Below are 22,925 nucleotides of genomic sequence, written 5' to 3' on the forward strand. Positions count from 1 at the left end.
GGAAGAGGAGGCAAAATTTCTTAACCCTTCTATGGAGCCACACTTGGTCATTCTAATTATCTAGTATTCAATTTCTTTGTATTGTGATTTCTGCATTTTAACTTCTTTCAAAGAGCCCTTTCATTTTTACTATTTCTCATGACAACCCTAGGAGCTAGATAGGATTCCTATGATTATCCCCATTTGAAGGATCAGCAAACAATATTTCTTTGTATTGCCTATGCCACTTGGGGATAATTCTGTACAGGAACATCTCTGCCTCACTGGAGAGGTCTGGAAGTGGGCAGAGAAAGTAAAGGAGGGAAATTGTAGAGATGGGAGGGGTGCCCATTTCTCTGAGATTACACAAGCTGAGCTGAGATGTAAACCAGAAAGCTGGCTCAAGGACCCTGTGTTCTGTTCTTGATTGATAGATGGCCCTCCAAGGTTAGAGAAGTGAGATTGTTTACAATGCTTCCTGGAGAATTATTTGACAATGAAGTCCAAGAAGGGGAGGGATATTGAGGTCTTTGGTTGGGGAAGGAAGGAATGTAGCTCAGTCCCAAAGACACTTCAAGGCTAAGGGGATGAATGATGCCCAAGGGGAGGAGGGATGAAGTCTGGTGGAGGCTATATTTGGCCCTTGGCCTCCCTCTGTTCTTTGCCTTGCTGTGCTATGCTGCTTTCCTTGGTACTGCTGCTGGTCCTGCTAGCTGCCCTAGGGTGGCTATGGATGCAGCTGACTGTCTCACCTCATCATCCCCCACCTCTAGTCCCTGGCTTTTTCCACCTCATTCGAGCTGATCTCCCAAGCTATTTTCTGAACCTTGCACAGAAATATGGGCCACTCTATCGGCTTCACCTTGGGATACTAGGTAAGGAGATAGTCTTCTCTGTCTGGACAACTGTCCAGACAGGTCTCCCTGGAACCCAAGAAGCTTCTTTTTGAAACTGTCCTTTCCTCTCCTTTAGATGTGGTGGTCCTGAACTCCAAGAAGGCAATTGAAGAGGCCTTTGTGAAGAAATGGATGGATTTTTCAGGGAGACCTCAAACATTTCCTTGTGAGGGAAAGGACTGTTGTATTCTTTCTTGTAGTAAGGGCTGGGGGAAAGGGGTAAAGTTATTAAGGCAATCCCAGTTTGGGAAAAAGTTGTAGACCTAAGAACTAGCAGCTGTATATTTACTTCTAAGGAAGCAGGGGCTGTTGGAAGCAGAAAGCTTGGGCCTGGGGTTATAGATTTGTAGATTCCAGTGTTTTTCAGTTCAGTCCTTTCCATCTCCCCAGACCAACTGGTAAGCAAAGATGGCCAGGACCTGTCTCTAGGGGACTACACACCACTCTGGAAGGCCCAGAAGAAACTGGCCCGTTCTGCTCTTCTGTATGTGCACAATAATATGGAGCCTGTCATGGAGAATATGGTACAGGACTTGTGTAAGGTGAGAAAACTGCTTAGGCTAAGTTCTAGGACTTCATGCAACTCTCTTTCTATATCTCCATTTCCATCTATAACTGGCTGAGATTATACTTCTCCCAAGTCACCTCTCTGCTTGTTGCAATAGTAACAGGGCCTCTTCTAACCCTCTTAACTCCCTTTCATCCCACAGAGGCTCCTTGCCCGTGCTGGCTCTCCTGTGGACATATCTAAGGAGTTATTCATGTTCACTTGTAGCATCATCTCCTTCCTCAGTTTTGGGGAAAAGGTTAGTTACTCAGCCCTGTTCCCTTCCTCAGGCACCCTCTGGTCATTTCCCCTTAATCGTATCTTCCCATTTCTCTTTGCCACCACCCTGACCCGCCAGGAGGGACCAGAGGGAGTTTGAGCAAAGGGATTCTCCTCCGTTTTCGACAGACAGAGTCTACAGTTCAGGAAATTAAAGACTGCATCGAGGAATTGATCCTAGGCTGGGAATCTTGGCAAGTCCAGATTTTGGACTTCCTACCCTTTCTCAGGGTAAGGTTTCTGGAATACAGATACCAGGGACTTGGCAGGGGGTGGGGGTTAGAGGCTGAGAGGGATGTCTTGGGCAGAAGGATAAAAAAAATCCAGGTCTTAGAAGGCTGCACTAACTTCCTTCCCAGGGGGGAGAGGGGAGGAAGAGAAGGAGGATACAATTACTTCTTCTCTCCAGTTTTTCCCCAGCCCAGGTCTCAGGAAACTGAGGCAGTCAATAAAGAAACGGGACAGGATTATGCAGAAGTACTTGACACAGCACAAGGTAAAGGAATTATGTTCTGCAAGGTTGCTGGTTGGCATAAATTCTTCCCCTCAGTGATTGCCAAGCAGGTTTCTATCCCTTCTTCTTCCCACAATATACTCCTTGAGCTGAGTTTGTGAAGAAATGGCCCTTGTTCAGCATTTCGCAGAGAACTGTATGTAGTCATTATGCATTTATTGAATGAAGTCCTGGGATATGATTGGGGCATGAATTCTGGGACAGGAGGAGATAGCTAATGTTGCCAAGAATACAGAGGCATCATGAACCCAGGAAATTCTTTTTCTAAAATTGGAAGGAGGAGCTTGGTTTTGGGGAATAAAGAGGGGAACACTGATGCAACATGAGATAATGGCTAGGCCCTAGATCTGCTGTAGACCAAGTACCCTTGGGAAGTCATCACCTCCCTGGACTACATGCAATTTTCTCATCTGTGGTAGTCGAATTAGGCGAATGGTCCCTTTCAACCTTAAATACTTCTATGATCCTCCCAGAAACAAAATTACTGGTACAGAGAGCCAAGGCATAAGGCTCCCAACATGGCCATTTTAGGGCAGGGGTCCTAGAATCGTATCCCTGAGCTCTGTAATTCAATCTTTATGTAATACCCTTTAAAGTATATATTTTTATATACCTTTAATATCATAAAGCTAGAGCCAGGAAGGACTTTAGAAGGTAGTTATTTCAATCCTCTCATTTCACAGTTGAGGAAACTGAGGCCTTTAGAAGTTAAATGGCTTGCCCGAAGTCACACAGGTCATTTCTGAATTGAGATTTGAACCCAGGAAGATGCTAGAGCCATTTTTTTTTACATTGTACCACACTGTCTCTTCCCTAAACTGCTAATAAACTCTATAGTGAAAAGCCTCTTCTGTACCTGGGTGAGTGAAGAAAAATGTGTGATAGGGAACTGAGGAAGTGACGAGACGCCTTTGGTGATGAGAGCTGAATGGGTGAACAGAGTCACTTCCTTGGTGTCATGAAGCTACTTAGTTGAAGAGCTGGGACACAACTCCATGAAAAGAGAGAATTTAAGAACTAATAGGCTCCCAGAGAACAGGGATGAAACAGAAACTCCTGTGTAGAGAGGGGTGTTCACATTGTACCCTGGTCATCCACCTTCACCAAGGATGTTTTTGCTCAATACCTTCACCCTTATACCCTATACCCTCCCCAAAGTGACTTCTCTCTCTCTCTCTATTTCTCTCTCTCTGTCTTCTCCCAGGAGACAATGGTGGAAGGACAGACTCGGGATTTGACTGATTATATGCTACAAAAACTAAGGGAGCAAGGAGAGGGCCCAGGTCAGCTTTCTGAGGGACACGTGCAGATGATATTGGTGGACTTATTCATCGGTGGCACAGAGACCACAGCAGTCACCATCAGCTGGGTCGTGGCCTTCCTGCTTCACCACCCAGAGGTGTGGCCTCGGAAGGTTGGGCTGTCAAGAGCTAGGGATGGGGATGGAAGACACCAGTTGGGGAGGCACTGGGGCTGTAGCTAGGTTCCAAAGATGGGAGGCCTTGGGGAAGATGGAGGTTAGGAGTGAGCCCGGTAAGAAAAGAACTCAAGAGCTCCCCTCTCTCCCTCCCTCAGATACAGAGGCGGCTGCATGAAGAGCTGGACCAAGAGCTGGGGCCAGGTGTTTCGGGAAGCCCTCCCAACTATGGAGACAGGGCTCGGTTCCCCCTGCTCAATGCTACCATTACTGAGGTGCTCCGGATGAGACCCGCAGCCCCCTTGGCCCTTCCACACTGCACCCAAAAGTCCAGCAGGTAATGAATTCCCTCTGCTCATGTTGGGCTTCATGTGGAGGGGTGGGAAGGGGTATGTGGGTGGGTTATCTGTATCAGATCAGTAACTCTTTCATCCTTCCTCAGCATATGTGGCTTTGACATCCCTAAGAACACCGTTATTATCCCCAACATCTATGGTGCTCACCATGATGACAGTATTTGGGCACAGCCTTATGACTTCCGGCCTGGTACAGGGGCCCAAGGAAGGGAGTGGGGCTGTATGGGCAGAGAGCTGGGATCTGAATGAGGGGTGAGGGGTGGGGGCAATGGAGGAAGAGGAGAGCCAGTATGGGTCCTTTAGTGGAGCTGCCTTCAGAGTGCGGGATAAGGAACGGGGTGGCGTCCGCAAGGCCAGTTACTCAGGTCCTAGCCGCTGAAGAACAGAGGAGCCGAAGGCTTGATGCAGTTAGTCAGGTTCACCTCCATCTGTAAGCGACCTTTCTCTTCCTAGATCGTTTCTTGGAGCCAGAACCGAGCCCACTAGGGATCCCGTTTGGCTGTGGGGCCAGGATATGCCTGGGGGAGTCCCTGGCTCGCTTCGAGATGTTCCTGATCCTGGCCCATCTGCTCCAGGCTTTCACACTGCTGCCCGCAGTCGAGGGTAGCCACACCCTGCCTTCGCTGAAGCCCATCTTTGGGATCAATACAAGGATCCTGGGTTTGCAGGTGCGGCTGCTGCCTCGGGAGGCCAGAGTGCATCAATAAAGTGCCTAAATGCAGGCCTTGAACCACTACTTCTCCTTTATTGACTTTGTACACAGCCCTCCCCTCCTCCCTCTCCTTCCCCTCCCCCCAAAATAAGGTGCTTTGCAATTAGCTGGAATATTTTTTTTCTTCTGGGTCCTGTTTTGTTTTGGGGGTAGAGAAGGGGAATGTTAGAAGTGTATCTAAGGATGTGTTTGCTATTGAGGCTTTCTATAAAAGCAAGTGCCAACCTTTGTCCCTGAACCAAAGAGCTGGTATTGCTTGCTAGAGCACATAGGTAGCTATATTGGTAAACTGAGGCCTTTTTCACCTCAATGTGAAAATCCAGCCCCCACCCCCACCCCACTCCTTTACGTCAGCATTCATATGTAGAATATAAAGGGGAAAGCTGTAATTCCTTAAAATTGAGGTAAAGATGGATCTCTCTCTTCTCTCCTCCCTTTTCCCTCCTGGAAGTAACCCTCAACTTGTTACTTAGAGGCAAGGAAAATTCCTTAGGGGACTTTAATGAAAGGGGGAAAACCCTTACCTGCTCAATCTCATGCTTTTCTCTTGAATCCCTAAACTCAGGAAGATCTCTCCTGGTTTCCAAAATTGAGACAAGCCTCAACTCAGCCCAATTTTTGTACAACCCCAGTTCTTGTGCATAATAGATCTCACATCATAAACTGAAGAGACCGACCCTCTTTCCCATCTCCACATAAAGCCTTCCACCCTTGCATTCAGCCAATCATCGTCCATGAATCAAAAAAAAAAAACCCCAAACAAACCTGGAAACATTTCTAGCGTGCATCATCAGAGACAGGACCTTTTTATCTTAAAAGTGGATTCTTGTTGGCCATCCTAAGCTGAGTTTTGAGCTGTCTCCCTACCCTCAAGAGCTGAGCTAAGCTGAGACGGCAGGCTTCTCTGCACCGCCTGGATAGCCAAGGGGAAGCCATCTCTGATCCTCCACCTCCTTGAGACCCCTGGAGGTATGGATGCCCTAATGTCTTTTCCACTTGCTCCTTCCCTCGCACCTGCCGATTTGAGATTACCTTGAGGCCTCAAGAAATCATCTCCAGCAGACATTAGGCCTCTGTTGACTACAAAGAATATCCTTCTATAATCACTTAGATCTGCAAGTTTTATGGAAGTGGCCCGTTCCTTTCTCCCAGGGTGTGACAGTATTTTTTTTTAAATCACTAATCACTCAGAGGCAACTGTTAGTAAATGTAGAAAGTAATGTGAATAGAAGGATCACATCAATCCCCCTCTTCAGTTATTTTCTACAAATCCAAAGAATAACTCTGGCTCTTTGGGGACAAGGAGGAGGACATGAAAATAAGGGCCCTGGCTCTTCTCTGAAATAAGCCAGTAAGGGGCAGCAGCTGGACAGTCTAGGAGGCTTCTGGGGCAGGGAGCCTTCCTTTTTGTGTCTCAGGATCAGAGGGCAGGAGATGGGGAATCAAGCCCTCCAGGAAGATGGGTTATAACTTCGTGGCCTCAGCTTCATCTCAGTGAAGGGGATGGAGAACTCAAAGCCCTTCCAGGAATGCCAGCTCACACCCTAGAAGGAGAGAGATGGAAATCACAGCGTGATCATCGGGTCTCTCTACTTATCATCACCTTCTCTATTGCATGCTGATCCTGAGTCCTGACCCTAGCTCGGCGGGCTCAAGGTGTCTCTCCCGGGCAATTATGCCCAAGACCCTAGACTTCTCTCTCAATGCTGTTCTCCCGTTCACACGAGAACCTTGGCTTGGGGGTAGGGAAGGGCGACGTTTGCTTGGCTTATCGTGTCTCAGCGGTACTCTTGCCTTCCCACCTTCAGCTCCACCCTGGGCTTGGCAACCCCCCTCCCAAAGGCCCGCCCCTCATGCCAGCCCATCTCACCTGGTGGTCAATAATGCTTCCGTAGAGTCCGTTGAGGTTGGCATAGTGGCAGTTGCGATACCACCAGCCACCCCGATAGGAGACGGCACAAGGAATGTGCAAATTGTTGGGGTCTCTGTCTCTTGTGGAGAATATACTGCCACTGTGATAACTCATCGAGTCTCCTGAAGGGCAGAGGAGTGTGAGAAACAGAGTACAGGGGAGGATAAGGAGTCTCCTTCTTTGTAAACTTTGTGCGATGATGACTGGACCCCTCGTCCCTCCCCTGGCCCTGCCCCACCTGACTGGGTGTCTTACCCGCAGTGCCATGGTAGCCCTCTAGGTGGAGACGGTAGTACTTTGCAGCCGAGTCCACAGTAAAGAAGTCATATTCAGCAAAGGCGGACTCGTTACTAGTCCGGAGATCCACTCTCATGGAGTAATCACCTGCTTGGGTCAAGCTATGTAGCGCCTCATTCCCTGGGGTGAGAAGGGACATCCAGTAAGACATTCAGTCTCTTAGCTCCAAGATTCCATACCTGGCTCTGTCCCCAACTTGTCTCTCCTCATCGCCCTCCTTTTTTTTTTAACAATTAATTTTTATTTAATTTTTTTCTCCATTTCATGTAAACAAACTTTTTATATTCATCTTTTAAAATTTTGAGTTCCAAATTCTCTCCCTCCCTTCTTCTCTCCCCCTCTCATTGAGAAAGCAAACCGTTTGATATAGATTATATTGTGCAGTCATATAAAACATTTCCATATTAGCCATGGTGCAAAGGAAAACCCCAAGAACAATAAAGAAAGCATATTCATCCCTTTTTTGAGATCAAGGCTTCCATTCTCTCAGCCTTAAACTAGCTCCTCCTGTCAGACTAGAACCAAGAGTAATGACACTGACCCAGCCAAAACTCCCCAGAGATGTTCCCAAATCCATGGGCATATTCTGCCCAGTCCCTCCAAAAGTCCGTGCGTCCATCCATCCTGCGCTGGAACACCTAATGTAATGGGATAGCAATGATGATAGCTAACATTATAAGGGACTGGGGAACACAGCTGTCAGGAGAACCCTTTTCTCACTAGGCAAGGGGAACATTGTCTCGGGAGTCCACCCTGCCCATGCCCCTCCACTCACCAACCAGCCACCACCATCTGTCTCCGTGTCACAGTAAACTTCTAGGGGCCGCTCACGGTTTCCATTGAGAAAGATAGTGGTCGTACGGGAGGTACTCAGCCCATTTCGCATCTCTTCTCCACAATCCCGGGGGAATGGGATCCTCAGTCCACCTAGGGTGGCAGGGGGCAGGGATTATAAGAGGCTGAGCTAGCTGGAACTCAGGACTCAGGACCAGTCATAGGCTGCTCCATCCCTCCAGCTTACTTTCACCACTTTCCCTCCATTTCCCCTTGGGGACTGTTGTCAACCACCCTTTGGCCCTTTGGTTCCTCTCAGTGTCTAGCCCCAGGTACCAGTGGTAAAGGTGGTTGGCACAGGTGGTGTGAGACTTTCCCCCCGGACGGCCTGGATCCGAGCATTATACAAAGTAGAAGGGAAAAGGCCAGACAGCTGGTGAGATGTGACCCCTCCTGGTAGCAGAATCTCCTACAGCAGAGAGAACGGAGGGAGCAGGGAATGAAAGGGATATTCACAGGAGAAAGTCAGAAGAAGCAGAGACAGAGACAGACAGGAACCAATGCGGGCATAAGAGTTAGGGCTTGGTGGAGGGGGGTGCTGGGGGGTACCTGAGTCTGCCCTCCAGGAGAATCATAGCTAAGCAAGTAGCCACTAGGTGGGGACTCAGGTTCAGTCCAGGTGAGTAAGGCAGACCGGGGAGTAACCTCTTTGGCCTTCAAGTCACGTGGGGCATCCAGTCCTGGGAAAAGAAGACAAAGCTCATTTTTCTCTTGTTACTCCTATGAGATAAAGCAGTGTCTTTTTGTGGCCCCAAACCCTCCATTTCTCTTCAAGACATATCACATTAGAGCCTTCTCCTCCCTCTCATCTCCCCCTTTCTGGTTCCCAGGCCTTGTGATACCAGTGGCAAAGGTGATGCTGGCAGGGGAGGTGATGTTAGGACCCCGGAAGCCTCTAAGGGTTGCAGTGTAGTTTATCCGGGGCTGAAGATTATGCAGGGGGAAGTCTACAGCACTTCCTGGAACTGAGGCCATCACAGGTGGGGCTAGAGATGAGAAGAAGGCATTAGCAAGTACTTGCATTTGATTCCCAGATGTCCTGTCCCATATTCTCCAGTCATGTCTTTGCCCCTCAGAGATCCAGGCATTCAAAACACTAACTTCCTCTATATCCCACACTGCCTCTCTTCTACTCACCCTCTGGGGCTGTGACCCGAAGGGCATATCTTTCCACAGGGGCCTGAGGGGGACTCCAGTGCAGCAAGGCTGAATCATCAGTGACATTCAGTGCTCGAAGCTGGGTGGGGCCGTCAGGGACTGTGGTGGAGGAAGATGGACAGAGTTAAGAGCTGGTCCCTGTGCTCTGTCTCCCCTCCATCTCTACTGAGCCTATCTGTCTAGTCCCATGTTCCTCTTCCCCTTACAGCTCTCTCCTTTCCTCTTCCCCCCATCTCTGCCCATTTCCCTGATAGTCTTCAGCTTGAACCTCTTATCTTTCTCATCCTTTAAATTCTTCTTCTTTTTTATCCATTTCACGATTTCCCTCTTCCATTCACTCACAGCTCTCCTATTTCCTTCACCTCCCTTCAGATTTCTCACTCTTTCCTCTCTACCTTTCCCTCCTCTCTGTGCCTTTGGGCCCCACCTCTTTTCCTTCTCCCCGCCTGTGTCTGTCTCACCAGTTGTGAGGAAGCCAGTGAGGGGCTCACTTTCCTCAAAGCCACGAACAGATACCACAGTCACTTCATATTGGGTTCCAGGGGTCAGACCCACCAGGTGCTGGTGCCAGGTATGACTGTCCACTTGTACACTTTGTGGCTCCCCTGGAAATACAAGGGAAGGGGATGAGATAAGCTCATTTGGAGCCCCCAAAGGATTAGGGGTGTGGGGAAGGAAGGCAACAGAAAATGAGGGGAAATAGAGGAGGGTGAGAAGGGTCGAGGGGAAGGTAGCAGAGGATGAAGGAAAATGAGGTGAAGTCAAGATGGAGTCAAGGTAGATAAGTTGGCAAGTTACCTCCATCTGCTAGCTGGTAGGAGATTTTGAAACTATCCACTCGGTTCGGGGGTGGAGTCCAGCTGACCTTGGCTGAGTTCTCTCGGATCTCACTGAACTTGAGATCTCGGGGGCTTTCTAGCACTAAATCAGTAGGGAAAGCAGTTAAGGCCCCATACCTGGCACATAGTAGGTACTTAATATCTATTGAATTGGATTGGATTGGGACCCCTTTCCAGCTCAAGAAAGGACAATTTTGCCAGGATCTTCTCTCCCATCTCTATCATCCTCTATCTCTTTTTGGCTCTTTCTTTCTATATGACTTATTCACCCTTCTTTTTCTGCCTCAAGGCCCTGGAAATGGAAATTGATAAACAGCCCACTCCAAAGGTTCAAGACACACTCACTTACACCACCACATGTGTCTTTTGCTAAATTACCATCCCTACCTTACTTTTTGAGGGGAGAAGAATACCTTGTTACTCACCCACCACCTGCCTATCTTCTTGACCAAACCCTCTTCCTCTTGGGGCATCTGCCTTATTACCTAGATGGGAGTCATGGAACCTGAGCTAAAGTTAGAGGTAGTGCCCACAGGCTGTGGGCCATGACAGGTGGTACCTGGACTGAGTGTTCTAGCAGTGCCCTGGAGGCTATCAGCCTTGTGAGGACCACGAAGGCCATAAAGTGTCATTGCATAGAGGGTTCCAGGCCTTAAGTCACGAAGAACAGCTGAACGTTGGATCCCAGGCACGGTCAGCTGCCGTTGTAGCAGAGGGGGGTACAGTGGCTCTGAAGGCTTCATCTCTGGGATCCCATAGCGAAGTAGAAATGAGTCAAAGGCACCAGGTGGGGCCTCCCAATTCAGCCGGAAGGAACTTGTTGTCACATCTGACACAGACAGCTGGGACAGGCGGCCCCCAATATCCCCAGGGGACTGCCCAGCTGGAGCCAGCCCTAGGGTAGGGGTCAGAAGGGAGAGGAAGAGGCTGTCAGACTGGACCTCTGATTTTAGCTTAACCTCCATTCTTATGAGGAATTGCCTCCTTTTTTGTAATGCTCTCTCCCTCCACACTCATGATTTTTGTGCAAATATTTCCAATATTCCCCAACCTTCCCTTTCCTAGAACCAAGGGATGAGTGGAGGTAGATGGGATACCACAAGATGGAAATTTAATTCTCTGGCCTAGAGTAGGAGCTGTCACCTGTAGTGCCTTCTGTAGAGATGGGGCCCAGACGCTTCCCATCATAGAGTCCATAGAGAAGGAATGTGTATTTCCAGTTGGGCTCCAGGTCAGAGATAGTGATCTTTTTCTGGTCTCCCCTCACGAGCACTGCCTGGGACTTCCCATCCTTATCTTTATACTGGATCACAAAGGAGTTAAAAGGATCCTGTAGGACTGTCCAGGAGAGACCCAAGGAATCTGGGGCAACATCAGTCACTTTCAGTACTCCTAGGCGGGGTCCCACAGGGGGTTCAGGGGCTTCAGTAGCTGGTGCCAAAGAAGTTGCAGTCTCTTCCTCTTGGGCTGGATCAAAGAAAGAAATATAGAAAGAGACTCAGCTGAACTACAAAACACTATATATAAAAATAAAATCCTAAATAATCGGAGAAACATTCATTACTTATGGTTAGGCTGTGCCAATATAATAAAAATGCCAATAATACCTAAACTAATTTACTTCCCAATCAAATTACCAAAAGATTACTTTATAGAGCTAGAAAAAAACAGTTACAAAAATCCATCTATGCGAACAAGTCAAGAATAATGATAAAAGGAAATAATAAAGAAGCGTGGGAAGGAGGCACAGCACTGTCGGATCTCAGGCTGTACTACAAAGCAATAATTATTAACATGACTTGGTACTGGTGACAAGCCAATCAGTGGGTGGAATAGATCATATATGTAACACACAGAAGGAAATAAATCAATAGCACAGAATTTGGTAAACTTAAAGACTCCAGCTACTGGGATAAGGGCTCACTGCTGGGAAAACTAGGAAGAAGTCTGGGAGAAAATAGCCTTAGACAAACATCTCAAACCACATTCTAAGGCAAGTTCCAAAATTAATATATAATTTAGATAGAAAAGGTCACATCCTTTCGGATTCATTTGTGACTATAATTCATAATTCATTTATGAATTAGAGGAGCAGGGAAAGAACAGAAATAACTTTTTAAAATTATGGATTGGGGAAGAATCTATGACCACATCGAGGATAGAAAGGATCACAGGAGAAAAAATAGACAATTTCGATTACGTGAAATTGAGAAGTTTTTGCACAAACAAAACCAATGCAACTAGAAGTAGAAGGGAAAGAGTTAACTGAGAAAACCTTTGACTCTTGGAATACCAGGTTTCCTTGAAGAATCAGCTCAAGGGGTACCTTCTTCATGAAACCTTCCCTGGTCCTTTTGTCCTATATTACCTCCTCCTTTCCCCCAAGTGCTAGAATAGCACCTCCTCCCCAAACCATTTTGTATTATTTTAGACATTCTATAGATGTTCATATGTGTACATGTTATCCCACCCCCACATTAGAATGTAAGCTTCTCAAGGGAAAGGACTGTCTCACTGTTTTTTTGTCTTTGAATCTCCCCAATACTTAGCAGAGTGATCTATATTAATAAATGCGGGTCGGTTGATTGACTGATGGTAAAAGTTTCTTCCTGAAAACTCCAATAATGTCTCAGCTGAACTAAGGAGAAAGGGGCTTTTTTCAATACCCAAGCCAGGCTATCTCATGGCTCAGTGGGCAGAGCTCAGGACTTGGAGAAGAGTAGGTGGAGTTGGGACAGTTGGAAAAATCAGAACACAGGCAGAGTAAGAGCCAGTGACAGTAGAAGTGAGCAAGGTCAGGACCACCTGAGACCCATGTTTAGTCATAACTCCCATTTAGATGTTGTTTTAAGTTTTACAAAGAGCATTTCAAAAATTTTTTTTTCACATCAGTCACGTTGTAAAGAAGCATTAGAAACAATGGGAGGAACCACAAGAAAGAAGAAACAAAATGAAACAATGGAAGAAAAAAAGAGAGCAAATAGTATTCCAAAGCACATTTTTCACAGCCACTCTGGAAATGAGGCGGAACCCTTTTAGGAGCTAGAACCCTTTAGAACCTCAAGGCTCTGCGTATTATTTTGCTTAACATACAGACCCTTGGCCTATTGACATAGTTACTTTGCAAACATTGCTTGAAGTTGTTCCTGAAATTGTTTCATGGATGACTGTTTTACCTATCCAACTTGACTGAAAAGTCCCTAAGGGCAAGGACCACATCTCTTGCCACTCTAGAATCCCCCCATCACTCAGCCACATCTCAGTTCTTAGTATAGTGCTCTGAATACAACAGCAAATGCTTAGTTAAGTGTTGATTGTCTCGCTGGAATGCTAGCCAGGTCTTCCTCCATACCCCAACCTATGCCACCCCAGCACCAAAGAGATCATGATGTCTCCCCAGGAAAGAGGCAAGGAGAAAAGCATTATAGAGCTACTCAGAGACATTAAGTTGACATCTGGGGTGGTGAGGAAAGCACAGTTCACATCTCTCCCTGCTTACCTGGCACACCCTGGGCAGAGATGGGGCCAACATGCTTTCCATCATGGAGACTATATGGAGCATTGGGCTCCAGGCCAAACACAGTGACCTCATTCTCACTGGCAACTATAGGCACTACCTGTGGCTGCCCATCTCAGAGCCTAGACTCATATTGCCCCTGTGCCCCAAGGTGGACAGAGCTCCCCATCTTTCTCTCCCTGGCTTCTTTTACCACCACTGTTACCACCTGTTTTGGGTTAGTTGCTTAATTAACGAATAAGTCACATACCAGTCAGGCCAACTGTTGAATAAATAAATTAGTCATTTATTGGAAAAGGAGGTAGGGAGGGGAGAGGAGGTCCTCTCCTTCATCTCACTTTGCCCTTGAGGCCGGGTCTTGGCAAGACTTCTGATCAGGAAAGGGCCAGAATTGAGAAGGGAGCACACAATGAGAAGGATATATATTAGTTGCCCTGGAGACGCCCCCAAATAATAAGTTTTGAGGCAGGAAGCAGTAGTTGAGTTAATCTCTTTTCATGACTCATAGTAACAACCCCTCCTATCCTTAAATCCTTACCCCCATGCCCCTTTTGTTCTCCTGGCCTGCCCTATGTGGTACATAACATTGTCTATACCTACTTCCGAAGGCTAGCAAGTCAGGCCTCATAGCCACAGTGGATACAGGAAGGAGGCTCAAGGTAAGTGGAGTGGATAGACAAAGGGACAAGATGTGGGGAGAATACAGGCTAGGTTTGAGGAGGGAGCTTACAATGGAGTGGTAGGAAACTGAGACTAGGGTAGGATGGGATGGGGTGGACATATCTCTGAGACCTTTACAAAAGTAATAAAGGACTTAGGAAGAAAATTCTGACATCCTAAGTCCCAGCTTATGGCCAGTCTAGCTCCTAGTTTGGCTCCCTGCCCCTGCCCTTCTCTGGCTAGTATGACTCATAGTCTTGGGAGTAGGGAGAAGGTCAGTGACCCAAATTTTTGCCCACACCCCCTGCCCCCTAGCCCCTTTGCCTCTGGGGTGGCTGAGTCATTGGAACAGTAACATCAACTTTTTCCACATTCTTCTTATGAGGTCAAGTCTTCCTTTATGCCTCCCCTCTCCTCCATAATTGTTTCTGGGGTTGGGAGGCCAAGTAAAGTGGAGAGAATGGGAAATGAGGCATAACAGGTGGGGCTAAAGTAGAAAGGAAGGAGAAAGGGAGAGGATAATGAGGCAATTAGAGTATTGATTGTGTCTTCCTTGGATCCAGTCTGGGGCTCCCTGGCCTCACAGTGCTAGGGAGATATTAGGAGAGAGACCTAGAGGGAAAAACTATGGGCACAAGACCTAGGTTACTCCATATGTGCATGGAAGCACCTAGGAGCGCCTTCCTTTATGGAGAAGGGACGTACTTGGAGAACAAATGCTAGAACACTTGAGACTGGGTTCTTGAGAAAGGCTTGTTGGATCGGATTGGATTGAGGTGGCGTCTCTCCTCTTATTGTTGGTGTAAATTATTTGTTTTTGTTAGTACGTGTGTCAAGTCATTTTGACATTATAGTACTAGAGTGACTAAATTGTATAAAAATTGTTCCCATCTGGGGAAAGGCAATGAAATGAATCATCAGAGAGGGCCTGGGGAGGGGAACAGAGCTGCTGGTGACCTGTGCCAGGGAAGGTTTGCTCACTCACTGGGCTCAGGATCTATGGAGAGTCTCTGTTCTGCAAATGGTCTGGGAGCCAGGGTACTCCTCATACAGGAAATGGGAACACAGAAGGCACAAACAGGAAGGATATTTAATATCGGAGGTAAGAGTTGGCCATTCCAGGGAATGACATGAAAGTGACGGGCTCCAAGAGAAAATGAGGGACCCATCATCAAGGCCACATAGCTGTTAAGTTATCTAGGCCCAGATGGTAGCTGAGAAACATAGATGAAGAGGCCCAGCTTCACCAAAAGGTTGAACTAGCTTCAAGCAGACTGAACTAGACAGAGAGAAATAAGTCAAAGGAGAGGGTAAGACTTCCTGAGGATGGAAGTCATAGAGACATCCAAGGAGGGTGAAGAAGGCAGTTGCTAGTTTAGCGGGATGGTTTAAACCCAGAGAAAGAATCAATGGGAACAGATCAGAGAATCCTTACAGGGGTCAAGGCAGCTGCAGAGTAGAAGGGCAGTGCATCTGTCATTACCAAAATCAAGACGAGAAACAGAACAAAGGGTTCATGTCAGCACACCTCAACCAGTACAAAGCAACTTGCTGCTGTGATAAGACTCTAGCCCAACCAATTAAATACCAGCAGGTTGGTAACCCTAAATACAGCCCAGAGGAGGCAACCTGGGGACCGCAACTGGAAAGGAGACAAGGAAACAGATTACAAAATGACCTGTATCCCGTGTGTTGTGCCAGCCAAGTCAATTCATCATTGGGTGAAGCTAGGATAATAAGTTTCTTCTGAAAATTCATCATTTCAAGGCTTGTTTTGTTTTCTTGGTTTGTTTTCCTCATTCTTTCCTAGAAAAAGTTCCCTTTAAAAAACTCCAAGCCTGTTTTCAGCTGAACAAAAAGGACACGCCCAAAATACTCTTCTTTCTCACCTCCCTTCGCCTCATCTCTGCTCTGAGTTCCACTCAAGCTCTACCAGGAGCCATTTCTTGACTCCCCCTAGGTTGACGTCTTTCTCCAACTCCGGAGATCACTTTCTGCATACTTTATAAATGTTTGAACTGACTTACCTGGATAAATGTTGTGTTCCACCCCCACTCCAAATAGAATATAAGCTCCTTGCGGAAAGGGACTGTTTTGTTTTTCTCCTCGTATCCTAAGACCCTAGCATAGAGGTTGGCACACAGTTGGCACAAGCTTGATAAATGCTTACTGAATGAATGGAAAAGGCATTTGTTCATAACTAGGCGAGGATATCCAGGGGGACTGGAGTGTTCTAAATGGCCAGGCCTACCGGTGAAAAGTAGTGATCTCAACTCAGGATCCTGGAAAAGTCCAGTAGTGCCGGGACGGAGAAAAGTGAACGCTTGGGCGTTCTTCCTGTGAGAGACAATTCCCTGTTTGGAATCTTCCCTCACAGACGGTGAGGACGGATTTTGTTCTGAAACAACAAGGGTCTAAAAACATCTTTATGGCGTAGAACGTCGGGCTCAATCTAGCAAGATGAAATTCAATAGGGATAAATGTAAAGTCTGGCACTTGGGTACAAAAAATCAACTTCATAAGTATAAGGTGGGGGTGGGGGAAGCGTGATCAGACAGCCGCTGTTCTGAAAAAACATGTGTGGGTCTTGGTGAACTACGAGCTCAACGTGAGTCAGTGATGCGGCGTGGCGGCCAAAAAAGCCAGTGGAATTTTGGAGTGGATTAAGAGAAGCGCAGCTTCCAGGAACGGGGCGGGGTGATGGCCGCCGCACTCTGCCCTCTTCTGGAGTGCTATGGTTATTTCTGGAGACCTCTGTTTAATAAGAACAGCTGATAACCTAGAGAGTGAGTGACCAGGATGGTGAAGGGACCCCAAGTGAAGGAACTGGGCATGTTTAGCCTGGAGAAGAGAAGAGGGGACTTAGGTTGGGGAGATGGGAAGGAGTAGATGATGGCTGTGTTTAAGTATCTGAAGGGCTACCGCGGAGGAAGGATTCAACTTGTTCTATTAGGCTCGCTAGGACAAAACCAGCAGTAATGGACACGAGTTTCTGGAGGCCTGAATGTCGGGCCCGATGTCAGGAAAAGCCTCTTAACGATTAGTGCTCTCCAAGAATGGAAGGGGTGCCTTGAGAAAGGGTTGGTTCCCCTTCTTTGGGAGTCTTCAAGTTAGATGATTGCTTGTAGGGCATAAGACATAGAGGACTCACTTTGTGTGGGGGCTGGACTTAAAGACCACTGAGGTTTCCCCTAAGTTCTGTGATTCTGGGTGGGTTAGGGGGTAAAGAGCAGGGTAGGACAGAGGACAAGATCATGCTAACCCAACATCTGGTAGTTTCCTATGTAAATTAGTTATAAGAAATTAGTCTCAGGGCAGCTAGGTGGCACAGTGAGTAGCGCACCAGCCCTGGAGTCAGGAGGACCTGAGTTCAAATGCAGCCTCAGACGCTTGACACATGTACTAGCTGTGTGATCTTGGGCAAGTCACTTAACCCCAATTGCCCTGCCAAAAACAAAAAAAATAGTCTTTCACAGACCTAATTACTGAAAAGGGGCCAGATAATTAATAAGGTAATTAGGTGATACCTTTATAAGATGTGAGTAAGTCCCTGAATAAGCTGGAATGGAAACAACCCCATAGGCTGAAGAATTATAGGCCATGAGTTCAGGTGACCTGTAACAGTCAGGTCAGCAAATCTGGGAGAGACTCAAAGAGAAATCCAGCTTCTGATGATCCTTGACACCGACAATGGGGGAGGCCATGAGAAACCCTGAAGGAGCTTCCACAAAAGAAGAGACAAGGGCTCTGGAAGTGAGGTTGCTTGGGAAGATTTCACATGAGGAGTATCAGGATAGAGTCATGCTGATAAAAAACCTTCAGACTACAGGCTCCAAGGCTATCCTTGGGGATCCTTCATGGAAGCTGTTCCTTCTGGGAAAGTCTGTTTACCTTTCTTTGCATTAAACATTTACTTTGTCCCTACAAACAGTGTGAACCATAGACCTTTCCTAGTTTGTGTGTCCTTATTGGAAATGCAGTGGGGAGGAGGGAACTGAAGGGGGAACATCCCCAGAGTAGTGAAATCTAACATGGAGGTGTTTTGCCAGAGGGCTGTCTCTGGCTGGGGGTTCAGAACTGAGAGAGAGAGAGAGACAATGAATTCCCAATCCTTTGAGACAGCTTCCCAGAGCATAGAAAGAGCATTTATACTGGGAAATCCATCTAGGTAATGAGTTAGTAGTACGGGGAAAAGGGGGAAAATAGGAGTGGTTAACAACTTAGGTCACTACTCCATCCCACAACTGCTATAAGCTTTGACTGTCTCTCACTCTTAAACTTCTAGATGGTTTATATACATGCATACATGTGAATATGTATACACATATTCACATAATGCATATGCACATATATGTATATACATATGTATATACATGTATCTATATATACAGACATATATACATACACACATATACACCTGACTCAAAGAGTGTGAATGATTCTTGCAGCAAATCACCAATCTATGGCCTTCATCCAATGGCCAAGGCCATATATCCTCTAACATGATTAAGGAACTAGCTTTTATACACTTTTCCCCTCAGTTAAATACTTGCTATCCCCAGCCAATCATCTGCAGAGTATTTGTTGGCAAATAAATTAGGTGCAAAGTTTTGTTGTTTCTACAGCACTAAGCGTCTACAAGGGCTGTTCGCACCCTCTGAATTATGTAATCCAAAGAGCTCTGCTTTGCTACTTGTTATCTCTGTGACCATGACACTAATGTCATGCAATTCAATAAACATTAAGTAAAAAAAAAGAAACAAATAACGAGTTAATTCAGTACTTTGGGACAAAGCTCATATTCCCACTTGTTTGAGGGATGAGGCTGTTGGGGAGAAACTAGGAAGCTATGCTTTCTTTAATAAAAATGGTGCCAGCAGTGGTGACGGCATTCATATGATACTTTAGAGTTGGCAAAGAGCTTTTCACATAATGTAACATTTAAGCCTCACAAGAACCTTGTGAGGCAGATTCTATAGGTATTAGTCCCATTTTATAGATGAGAAAATTAAGGCTCAGAGAAGTTTAGTGACTTTCCTGTGATCAAAGAGCTGATAAATGTGAAGGGGTGAGGCTTGAACTCAGGTCCTTGTTATTCCAACTACTTTGTCACTCTGTCTACTAGACTATGCTGCTTCTCATTTTTCAACGACTTAGGAAGGAAAGAAAGCCTAATTAAAAGTGAAGAGATGATGGCTGAGAAAGGAGCAGGGGCCATGAGAGGGAAGAAAAGGTGACCCATGCAGCTTGACTCCACAAAGTGGACCTGGACATTCACCTAGCTGCCACCACAAACGAGCATAGAGGAGAGAAGGCCAAGCTAGGATGGCCTCCAAATTGTTAACAGGCTATTATAGAGCAGGAAAAAAACCCAAAACAACAGATTTCAGACAGATGGAGCTAGAACTTTCTGACTATTAAGGAAGTAAAATTAATTATAAGGGGGAGGCTATAGGGTTTTTTTGAGGGGAGGGTTCAGAAAAAGGAACTTTTTGGGGAAAAGCTTCGGGACTATATACTGTTTAGAAGAGGGGGAGGGTCCTACTCACCTGTGGTTCCATCTGCAGAGATAGGACCAATTCGTTTCTTGCCAAAGAGTCCATAGAGCAGGAACTTGTACTTCCGGTTGGGTTCTAAGGTGGAGATGGTGATCTCTCTCTGGTCTTTTCCTACAGGTACCACCTGGGGCTGTCCATCCTTGTCCTTGTACTGGACCACAAAGGAGTCAAAGGGACCTTGAAGGATGGTCCAGGAGAGGTGCAAAGAGTCTGGGGTTGGGTCGGTCACTGTCATCTCCCCCAAGAGGGGAGATGGCTTTACTACCGGGACTGCAAGAGGGACAGAAATGAGAAAAGGGAGAGGGAGAGAGAGGAAGGAAAGGGGAGAGAAAAGAAAAGAGAAGACAAATAAATTAGTAAGTAATAAATTAGAAACTAATTAATAAATTAGTTGAGGGAAACGGAGGGAGGGGTAGAGAGACAAGGAAAGTCTTGTCCTGAGTAGCTCCCTTAAGGGTAGGCTAGCTGGGGTCTCTGAGGAAGGAGACCATGAGTACTGGGAGAACAGAGTCCCAAAGTGTAGGGACTATACTTTCCATCACTATAGAAACCTATAGGGATAGAAAAAGTCCGGAGAAAGGGAAGTAGGATATGATAGTAGGGGTGAGGACTGGAAAAGAGAATGAAGGGCAAACAATCGGGCAGCAGTAGCAGTAGCCCGCACTTCTACAGAGTTTTCAAGTTTACAAAATACTTTCCTAATAACAGCTCTGTCAGGTAGATAGCATTGTTATTTCTAGTTTTGTGCATAGGGGAAACTGAGTCTAGGAGAGGTTTAAATGACATAAGGTCACACGAGCTAGGAGGGAATGGCACTGGGATTTGAATGTATTTCTCTCCTGAGTGTCCTTGGTGTGACTTCACAGTGCTGCCTCAGGAGCTGGGAGGGAGGCAGGTCTGGGCATTGCAAAGGTGGGATTCAGGGTCCTGGAGTAACAAGGGCCTCATGGATGTCCCTGCTCTGCTAATGGAGGAAAGAACATGCTAATCACATCCAGTAGAGGGTGAAAGAGGATAGCAATGAAAAATAGTCCAAAGCTCCAGTCTCCTAATAGTGGCAGAGAGGGACATGGAAAAACAAAGCCTGCAAAAGGCAGATTTCCATTGTGTACTCACGGGTCTTGGCTTCCGCAGAGATGGGGGCACTGCGTTTCCTGTTGTGAAGTCCAAAAAGCAGGAACTTGTATTTCCGGGAGGGCTCCAGGCCTGAGACGGTGACCCCACTCTGATCACCTGCTACTGGAACCACCTGAGGCCTCCCTTCCTTATCTTTGTACTGGATAACAAAGGAGTCGAAAGGACCCTGAAGGACACTCCAGGTGAGGCGCAGGGAGTCCTGGCTTATATCAGTCACAGTCAGCTCTCCTAGGTAGGGCTCTGCTGGGGGCTCTGTGGCTTCAGGAGCTAGGCCGGAGAAGAACAGAGACCAGCTGAACCAGGCTGGAGAGGAGAGCACCCAGGACTTGGGGTGGGAGAGGTGGCTCCAGGTTCTAGAGGAAGGTGCTTAAATGAACCCTGGAGAAAGGTTCGCATGAATATCCTAGGGAACTCAGTGCAGAACACTATTGAGCTATCAAGAAAGGCAGGAAAGAAGAACATACAGCAGCCACCAGGTCAGCCAAGCAACCAATTTTCAAAGAATCAGCTCTGAACCACGTGCAGCCCCAGAGGATCTGCTTAGGGGTCTCAGAAGGAGGAAGTGATGGAAAGTGTGGGCAAGCTGCTTCTATGGGTTTGGGTTAGTCTCCAGCTGGAAGGAATGCAGGTCCAGGCCCCTTGCTCCCAGACAGCCTTCTTGTTCTCCCTACTCACCTGTCACAGCAATGGTGGAGATGGGCCCCACACGATGGCCTTCATGAAAGCCAAAAAGATTCAGCTTGTACTTGTGATTAGGGTCCAGGCCAGAGAGCATGACTTCGTTCTGGTTGCCCCCAGTGCGAACCATCTTAGGCTGTCCATCGCCGTTCTTGTATTGTACCATGAAATAGTCAAATTGGCCCTCAGTGACAGTCCAGGACAGGCGCAGAGAGTCTGAGGTGATCTCCGTTGCTGTCAGCTCCCCTAGCTGGGGTTTAACAGAGATTTTTTTGCTGTCCTCGGTGGTTAAGACTGTGGGGGTTGGAGTCTCTTCTTCTAGGACTAGGACAAAGAAGGCAGAGATGAACTGGGTTTAGAAGGGTAAATGTGGGTTTTCCAAGTGAATTACTCCTCTTCAAGGGGCATAAGGCAGTAATGGCCCCATAGAACAATACTCTCTATGGTACAGTGGGAAATGTGCCAGATTCGGAATACAGGATCCGAGTTCACATCTCACCTCTGCCACTTATTAAGGATTATCTTAGGCAGGGCACTTGCCCCCTCAGGGCCTTAGGTCCTCAACACTAAAATGAAGGCATTGGACTAGATTTTCCATAAAGTCTCTTCTAGCTCTAAATCTATGCTCCTATAAAATACACTTATAAAAATCGTAAACTGTGGTTATGCTCCTTTTCATAGCTCCTGGCAAATGCAACACAATGAATGGCTAGGAAATGGGGCATTCTGGTTAACCAGATACCGTGGACATCCTTTGCTTCCCACCCACAACCTGTTACTAATAAGACTTGACATTTATACAGTGTTTATGGCTTACAAAGCCCTTTACACATAAAACCCCTGGAGCTTCACAACCACACTGTAAAGTAGGCAGCAAAGGCATATGAGGAGACATGTGTTAGAGCTGAAGTGATTGGTTCACAGTCAAAAAGTGACTTAGCGGCAGAGCCACAGCTCTAGTCCAGCCAAACCCAAGGTCTTTCGGGCTTGATGCTTGGGCTTTTTCCCTTACCCCAAAGTTGCCACCTTGAAATCATCTCTGATCAAATTCTAAGCCAATGAATACCAAAGAGCCCCTCCCTTTTTTGTGCTTTTTTTTCATTTTTTTTTCAAAGAGCCCTTTCTTAATGGAATCAGAATGGACTACTCTTTGAAACAGATCTATTAGCTATATATAGCAGGGAAATCTTGTCAGAGAGAGATTTATATTAGAATGCGGGTCATTACAAATGGAAAATAATATGTCTATCAGTCACCCCTGGGGGACCAACGTTGATCACTTACCTATCATACCTATGGTGGAAACAGGGCCCACACGCTGGCCATCATGGAAACCATAGAGATTCATCTTATATTTGTGGTTGGGTTCCAAGCCAGAAATTGTGACTTCATTCTTGTCACCCTCAATGCGAACCATCTGGGGTCGACCATCCCTGTCCTTATAATGAATTGCAAAGGAGTCAAAATCTCCCTGCGTGACAGTCCAGTAGAGCCGAAGAGAATCCAGGCCAGCGTCTATCACTGTCAGCTGCCCCAGGAGGAGCTCTTCGGTCGGTTCTGGAGGCTCTGTAGCTGGAATTGTGGGGATTGGGGTCTCATCTACTACTTTATCTGGAGTTGGGAGAGAAGACACAA

General features: G+C 46.8%; 2 protein-coding genes across 3 annotated transcripts in view; one reads left to right on the forward strand and one right to left on the reverse strand.

The window, feature by feature from the left end:
- Positions 1-655: 655 nt before the first annotated feature.
- LOC118857989 (steroid 21-hydroxylase) lies at positions 656-4,695 on the forward strand. Its single transcript, XM_036768431.1, has 10 exons — positions 656-854; positions 952-1,041; positions 1,266-1,417; positions 1,586-1,681; positions 1,831-1,932; positions 2,111-2,197; positions 3,420-3,614; positions 3,791-3,969; positions 4,075-4,178; positions 4,442-4,695. The coding sequence occupies exons 1-10, from the start codon at positions 656-658 to the stop codon at positions 4,693-4,695; spliced, it is 1,458 nt and encodes a 485-aa protein (XP_036624326.1).
- Positions 4,696-4,715: 20 nt separating this feature from the next.
- The window catches only part of TNXB (tenascin XB), a 63,196-nt gene continuing 44,986 nt past the window's right edge, over positions 4,716-22,925 (reverse strand). For both annotated transcript variants that reach the window (XM_036766649.1, XM_036766648.1), the window contains 17 exons: positions 22,575-22,901; positions 21,288-21,614; positions 20,592-20,879; positions 19,467-19,745; positions 10,884-11,207; positions 10,300-10,635; positions 9,700-9,822; positions 9,363-9,506; positions 8,881-9,000; positions 8,586-8,729; positions 8,293-8,423; positions 8,020-8,152; positions 7,685-7,836; positions 7,451-7,547; positions 6,868-7,029; positions 6,571-6,734; positions 4,716-6,244 (listed from right to left, as the gene is read on the reverse strand). In XM_036766649.1, coding sequence (XP_036622544.1) covers positions 6,143-6,244; positions 6,571-6,734; positions 6,868-7,029; positions 7,451-7,547; positions 7,685-7,836; positions 8,020-8,152; positions 8,293-8,423; positions 8,586-8,729; positions 8,881-9,000; positions 9,363-9,506; positions 9,700-9,822; positions 10,300-10,635; positions 10,884-11,207; positions 19,467-19,745; positions 20,592-20,879; positions 21,288-21,614; positions 22,575-22,901 — 3,353 coding nt within the window. In that variant the 3' untranslated portion in view covers positions 4,716-6,142. The remainder of the gene's footprint in view (positions 6,245-6,570; positions 6,735-6,867; positions 7,030-7,450; positions 7,548-7,684; positions 7,837-8,019; positions 8,153-8,292; positions 8,424-8,585; positions 8,730-8,880; positions 9,001-9,362; positions 9,507-9,699; positions 9,823-10,299; positions 10,636-10,883; positions 11,208-19,466; positions 19,746-20,591; positions 20,880-21,287; positions 21,615-22,574; positions 22,902-22,925) is intronic.

The sequence above is a fragment of the Trichosurus vulpecula genome, chromosome 7 (genome assembly GCF_011100635.1).
Source record: "Trichosurus vulpecula isolate mTriVul1 chromosome 7, mTriVul1.pri, whole genome shotgun sequence".
NCBI lineage: Eukaryota > Metazoa > Chordata > Mammalia > Diprotodontia > Phalangeridae > Trichosurus > Trichosurus vulpecula.

What these genes read in the sequence shown, in the direction of transcription:
- LOC118857989 (XM_036768431.1), top strand. Translation starts at nt 656, where the DNA reads ATGCTGCTTTCCTTGGTACTGCTGCTGGTCCTGCTAGCTGCCCTAGGG. An exon ending in GCTTCACCTTGGGATACTAG is followed by an intron (nt 855 to 951) that starts GTAAGGAGATAG and finishes CCTCTCCTTTAG; the next exon opens with ATGTGGTGGTCCTGAACTCC. An exon ending in ACTTCCTACCCTTTCTCAGG is followed by an intron (nt 1,933 to 2,110) that starts GTAAGGTTTCTG and finishes TCTTCTCTCCAG; the next exon opens with TTTTTCCCCAGCCCAGGTCT.